We start from the raw sequence: 7,163 nt of genomic DNA, 5'->3' as shown, positions 1-7,163 counted from the left end.
CGACAGACTATTACCGGAGGTCGATTTGATGTGTGGATGATCTACGGATCTTGTAATTGCATTGTAAGCATTGTTTGTATCCTGGACTGCGATCTAGCATGTGACATGTATAATTCTCCAGATTATAATAAGATTCATTCACACTGTTTAGCGGTTATGTGTTCTGCCTTGTTACCAGTTGTTCTTTCTGTTGTTTCTGGCACCTTGTTACCGGTTACTAGTATGCTTTGCTTGGTTTATGTTTTAAGTTGCAAGGTTAGGCTATCCTTCATTGGATCTCCCTGCCTTGACTACATCATAAATATACTTCCTCATCTAAAGAGGTACTCTTAGAAGACAATTGGGTGTCTTTAGACTTTACACCTACCTTTATAGAAGAATATAAAATCCCTCCAATAGAGCTAATACTAAAAAGGAAGATGATATGGTAGAACCTAAGAAGCAACCTACTTTGTCCAAATAACTTAGTAACAATTTTGTGGTTGCTTCTAATTCAAATAATTCTTCAAAATCTTCTTCTAGCTCATCTAATTATGGCATTGAGACCTATGAGGCCTCACCATCTCTTTTTGATATGGCATCCCTTTATGGTTTGGGTTTTCACATTTTAGCTAAAAGAGGATATAATGGCAATGGATGTGGTGCAAATGAACAAGGGATTAGAGTTCCTTTAGAAAATAACATACGTGAAACCTCATTTGGACTTGGATAAAATCCTTCAAAGCCCACTAGAACATCTCGAAGACCATCTCACAATGTGGATGCTATATTTAGTAGTGACGATTGTGGTATATTAAAATCAATCCTTTAATGACTTCATCTCAATTAAATCATCCTCTACATCTCTCGACACTTAGTCCACTCATAAGAAAGTTGTGATGATTGACAAGTCCATTTATGAAGCTTCCCAAGAGGTTAATAAGATTGACAATCCCATTTATACTCTCCCTTATAGAAATAAGACCCTAATGAATTATACCCGTCCCTCTCCTAAGGTTTCTTTTATGTATGAGGAAATTTGTGTGCAAGAGGAACATGACTTAGAGGCCTATTCTTCTACTAGAGACAACTTTGTTGATTAAAACATTTCAATACTTATCATCTTATGCATGGTTTAACTATCTATCTCCATCATTCAATCAATATCTTAATCAATTCATCTAAATCTTCTCATCAGATCTCCACCATTGATTGATATAGATATTTTTTTAAATAGTAGCATAATAATATATTAGAAATAATATTATTAATTATGAGGGATTGAAAGTGTCCCTACATAAAATCCACTTTTTTCTAAACGATAAAGATAAGAACAAATATAAAATAAAAATATAATGATATATTCCTAATAGATAAGTCAATAGTTCAATAAAAATATAATAATATAATAATAACTTTTTAAGTGGAATGCTTTGTCAATAATTTAATAGAAACATAATAATATAAGAATTTTTTAAGTGAAAAAATGTACACATATGATATTTTCAACGTACTATACCTATATTCCCTAAAAATAAATATACTAGATTATTTAATGTTGATAAATTAAAAATTTAAATTTAATTTAAAATAAATAGATTATTAAAAATATTTATATAAAAAAATAGACATTAATAATGAAGTTTTTTATTTATACACCTCTACATAATAAATTTTTTATTTTTATTTAAAAGTTATACACCTCTACATAATAATTATTTTATTTTTATTTAAATTTTGTTTATAACTTTTAATTTTACATTTGAAAAAACTTTAATCTTTTACATTTGAAAAAACCTTAATCATTATTTATTAATATTTTTTTACAAAATAAAATCAATTAGTTTATCATATAATTTCTTTTATTATTGATCAATGAATAAGCTTTATGTGCAGAAACAATGACTCTATGCGCGGCTGCCATTGGAAAGCGCCTCTGGCGAAACAAATGGAAACAAATTGCAGAAAACTAACTGTATGTTACGCCAAAACCCAAATCCAAAATCTGAAATTGCATAAGAAAGTTTATCCAAACGCAAGCTTGACATTGAGAAGTGTGGTGGCTCTTGGACCTGTATGCAATTGCCATGGATGCTTATGGCCCCACATTAACCTCCAGGAACACCAACACCAACACCTCTTCCTCCTGGCATGCTCCACCTAAGTTTCATTTCAACTCCTTACTCGCGCTCCTCAACAACCCTAAATCGGATGCATTCCTTGATAAAGATAATGATAATTGGAAGTGGAAATGGGAAGCAATCGACTTCAAAACATCAGCTGTAAAGTGCCCAAAGGTTCTTAACCTATTGCTTGGTAGAAGATTTAGTGCCTGCAATCCTTCTGCCATTTGCCCCGCTCGTAACACCTCTGCCTCTGCTGCTTCTTCTTCTCATGGATGCTCTTGCAATAGCAACAAGGATTCCTTGCCAGTGGAAATCGAGCAGAATAAAGATAGGAGTTCAAGGGAAAATGCCATTGAAGATGAAGAACTTGAAGAGGGCCAAATATCTGGGGAAATGGAAATACCCCTCGACCAGGAGGAAGAAGGTATAAACAGTGTCTGTAAACAGGCGGCGACTGCATCTCAAGTTGAGAGTCATTGCATTGTGCCGCGCAATTCAGCATTTTCCTTAAACGAAGCACCGGTTCAGAGGATTTCTGAAACAAAGAAGAGGAAGAAGGCGAATAATCAGCGACGAAAGCAGCAAAGGCAAAAGAAAGCAAAGCACTCAGCTCAGTTCCAGGGAAAGAAAAAGGAGAGGGAGGGAGACTTTATAGCAGAATTCAAAGCTTTGGAATTTGCAGATAAACAAACGGCACAACAGCCTCCCAATCAAGAGCAAGTGGATGGAGAAAAAGATGCAGCTAAAAAGGTAACATTTCTCTATTGTTTCGTTATATATTATTAACTTATAATAATCTTTTTTTCTGCTTCGGTTGATTTTTGTTTGGATTTCGTGGGAGACTTTCAGGTTTTAAGGTGTTTATTCTGAGAAGTTGATATTTTACAGTGTCTCACGTAAACAATGTTTAGTTTATTCACAAAGACTAATTTGGCAATTTAGGATTGTCTAAAGCATTTAGTTTTAACCTAAACCACAACTCAAATTTTGGAGAAGTTTATCAAGTTGTGTAATACTTCAAGTTTTTACATGAGACATTAATGGACAAAATTGGGCAAAGCCGGATGAATAAATTTCTGGCATTGCAAATGTTTTTTTTCTCAAAAGAAGGTAAAAATTTATTCAAATCAAAGAAGAGGTTACAAAGCCAAAGGCCGCAAGCCCATCTAAGGACACCTCAAAAACAAAAAGAAGTTCCCAAAGGAACCCCAAAGAGGAACCACTACATAATCCTGTCCTCCATAATTAAATTCTCCAAAATCACCACATACTCTGGGGACAAGAGTCCCCAATTATCCACTTCCCACCTGTCAAGGTTCTCATAGGCCCATTTAGCCAAACAATCAACCACTCTATTCACTAACGAGGTATATGACAAAAAGAAATATGCTCCAAAGAAGAACACAAATCCAGAATCTGCCTTGCCACCAAGGCAAAATGCCAATTAACACCATATAATCTCTGCTCATTCAGCATATCCACCACAATCTGTGAGTCAGATTCATAGATGATCCGCTTCCAGCCAAGGGAACACCCTCTCTCAATTGCATGAAAAATAGCTAGAGCCTCCATAAAATTATTGGATCGCTGCCCCTTATAGGAAGAGAAAAAAACACCACACCTTCATCACTACCTCTACCAATGCCACCAATTCCTGCATGTCCCGGGTTCCCCCTAGAAGAACCATTAGTGTTGACCTTCAGGAATTCCTCAGGAGGAGGAGGAAGCCAATGCCCCTCTCTATGAATCTTCTGTTTGGAATGTCTAAATCTTCTTCCTACAAGGAAAACCAAGCCACTGCCAACCAAATTTAGCTTCCTCATAACCACCAAGTCCCTAGAATATACAGTCCCAGAGAGGTCACATTTTGCTGAAATAGTCTCTTGAAGTTTGTTGACAATCTTCAGCCACAAGTGTCTGCTCACTACTTTTGAATCGTGAAAGATTCTTCGCTTCCTTTCTAACCAAAGATTCCAGATAATGAGAGTGGGAACTTTGAACCAAGGTCAAAATTAAACTGTGATTCTAACTGCAACATACATCACATCGATTCTGCTGTAGAATCAATTACTAGCTGCCCAGATTTGAAAAACTCAATACGTAACAAGGCACCAACCCTCAAGACTTGAAGTACTGCATCTTTTCAAAACATACTTACAAAAACAGCAAACACAGAGATTTGGTACTTGACTTCAAAACAACAAAAGAAAACTCCCTAGCGCTGCTTCTGCAAGGCATATAAGAAGTCATATCACCAGAAGATAGTATTAGTATCTTGCTTAGCACAAATCCTGAAGGTGAACATAAAGGCGATCATCTTTTTCACACAGTTGACTATGAATGAAATTCTGAATATATACACCCTGCACACAAAGCCTTCATGTCAAATCATTCTCATGCAGAGACAACCTTTTTTTCACACACCGATATCTGTTTTTAGAATTCTGCGATACCTCTTCTTACAAAAACGCACACAGCCATTCATCATTGAGAAAAACGACTTAGTTAGAAATCTCCACTTAGATCAATAAGATGTACTGACAGAATTGAATGAGAAGTCAACAAATGTATTTTTTAAATGGCAGTATTCCCCCCTTTTTGGACGCCTTACACCCGATACATGGCCATTCCATAATAAATCAAACACAAACTTTTTAACGTTTTTTAATTCTTTACCAACAATAGCTGCGCTGGAAAAAGAGAAAGAACAGCTTCTGTTACAAATACGTTTTTATAAAATGGCCCAGCTCATGAAGTCGAAAATAGATGCCACAAGGTCCACGATTCTTTTCAACCAAAAAAGAATTTCTGAGACTAGGCAGACTCCACGATCTTAGAAGGAGACTGCACGATGCAAGATGGGACCAATATTGAAGGCCACGATAAAATAAAGTCTCCCCATGACCCCAAAAAAAATGCACAGCTAGGATGCACAGCATCGCATAGCTACGTGGTTCCCAGAACCAATATGTGAGTCTCACTTGGTCAAGACGCGAGACAAAAAATAATTTGAGGCAGTTGCATTAAGGAAATAAACATATATTGAAGTCCCCCCCAAAAAACTTTAAAATCGACGACTTATTATAGATGCACTTCCAGACTTATGCAGCCCCAAATAAAAGATTAACCCATTGAAAATTCAAAAAGATGATGTGGCATAAAGACCGATGTAGCAGCTGACATATGCCAAGTAGGCACACAAGCTGGACAAGCAGGCACACAGATTGCTCAAGAAAACACACAAGCAGGTCAAGCTCCTCAAGCAGGCCAAGCTCCTCAAGCAGGTCAAGCTCCAACAATGACATCAATGACAAAATGTCCAACACAGAAGTGCCAAATCTCCCTAGAGTAAGGACATTGAAAGAAGAGATGTGAAATACATTCTTCACTAATTTTGCAAAGAACACAAATAGAAGGCCCCTAGAAATCTTTCCTTTGCAAATTCTCCTAGTTGAGACACTTATTTTGGGCCACAAGCCATAGGAAAAAGTTGCATTTAGGCCAAGAGAAATTATTCCACTCCTGTTTCCACCAAGGCACACCATCCTGACCATACAACTATCTGTCCAACTCTAGGTAACCCGAGGCAACAGTAAATTTACCCTTCTCCAAGCCAAAGTATCTCTCCCTTTAAGGGAGCTACAAAGCATCAGATCCCTTATGGCAAATCCAAAAAAGACCCTCCTTGATGAGCTTTGCCCCTCTTTTGAGAGTATCCCAAATCATGGACCCCTTCGCCACTAGGCTGCAATGAGGCACATCCGAGCCATTAACTCCCAAGAGGTACTTATGAGTAATAATTTTAGCCCAGTCCTAATCTTGGCAAGTACACCACCTCCAATATAACTTGGCAGATAAAACTTGCCCAATTAGACCAGCAGGTCGAAGCCCAAGACCTCCCTTGCTTTGGACTACAGATACAATTCCAATTGACCAAACTCTATTTCGAAGAGAGAAAATTACTAGACCAGAGAAATTGGTGGAAAAGCGCATCAAACTCTTTAACAAAGCTAGCGGGGCAACCTGCACAAAGCATCTATAAATAGGAAGAGCCTGCACCACTGACTTCAAAAGGGTCATCCTTCCAGCAGAGGAAAGCCATCTACAAGGCCAAGGGCTAACCTTCTTTCGAAACTTATCCTGAATCTCCTTCCAGAACCCTTTGCATTGAGATCCCACACCAAGGGGGATCCCGAGATAAATCAAAGGAAGAGAGCCAATCTGAAATCTAAGAATTCGAGCAATCCTGCTCTAAATGAGCTGAGGAGTATTAAAGAAGAAGATGGAAGACATGGCCTCATTATTTTTTTGCCCCGAGGCAAACATGTAAGTATCCAAGGCTCTCTTGATTCTAGCCATGCCTATCAAAGCTATATTATCAACAAATTGGAGGTGAGAATAAGGAGGTAAACTCTTGCACCAATTCTAACCCTGAATTAGCCCTTGTCTAACTTTGGATTTAATAAATCTGCCAAGCCCCTCAACCATGATAATAAACAAATAGGGAGAAAGGGGATCCCCTTGATGAAGGCCCTTGGAAGCACCAAACAACTCAAATGGTTCTCCATCAACAAGAACTGAGAATGAGGTGGAGGTAACACAACTCATGACCCAATCAACCCAATCACCACTGAATCCAATAGCCAAAAGAAATTTCTGCAAGAGAGTCCATTTAATTGTCATAAGCTTTTGCCATATCTAGTTTGATGAACATGGCTTTCTCCTTAGAGGTTGCCATGGAATAAATGATCTCAACCATAGTTGAAAAACTCGGACTCGCCACGGACTCGGCAAACCAAAAATTTGGACTCGGACTCAAACTCGTGAAAGACTTGGCAAAAAAAAAAAACCGTAGTTTTACAAAAAAACATAAAGAAATTAATGCATTTAGAACATAAGAGCCATAATTGAAACATTACACGTCACATACTCATAGTTTCAAACTTTCAACTCTAAAATGTATAATACCAAGATTTCTTCAATGCTAATTATGCTTTTATATGGAGCCTAATCAGACTCGGAGGTTAAATTTTCCCTACTTCCATCGACGCAATTTCC

At 37.4% G+C, this 7,163-nt stretch overlaps 1 protein-coding gene across 1 annotated transcript in view; it reads left to right on the top strand.

Annotated features, from left to right (window-relative positions):
• Window positions 1–1,868: 1,868 nt before the first annotated feature.
• The window catches only part of LOC131079588 (uncharacterized), a 194,329-nt gene continuing 189,034 nt past the window's right edge, over window positions 1,869–7,163 (top strand). Inside the window, exon 1 of the mRNA XM_058017580.2 lies at window positions 1,869–2,855. Coding sequence (XP_057873563.2) covers window positions 2,067–2,855 — 789 coding nt within the window. The 5' untranslated portion in view covers window positions 1,869–2,066. The remainder of the gene's footprint in view (window positions 2,856–7,163) is intronic.

This window comes from Cryptomeria japonica, chromosome 9, assembly GCF_030272615.1.
Source record: "Cryptomeria japonica chromosome 9, Sugi_1.0, whole genome shotgun sequence".
NCBI classification, from domain to species: domain Eukaryota; kingdom Viridiplantae; phylum Streptophyta; class Pinopsida; order Cupressales; family Cupressaceae; genus Cryptomeria; species Cryptomeria japonica.
Note: the sequence above shows the minus strand (reverse complement) of the source record. Positions and strands in the feature narration are given on the sequence as shown.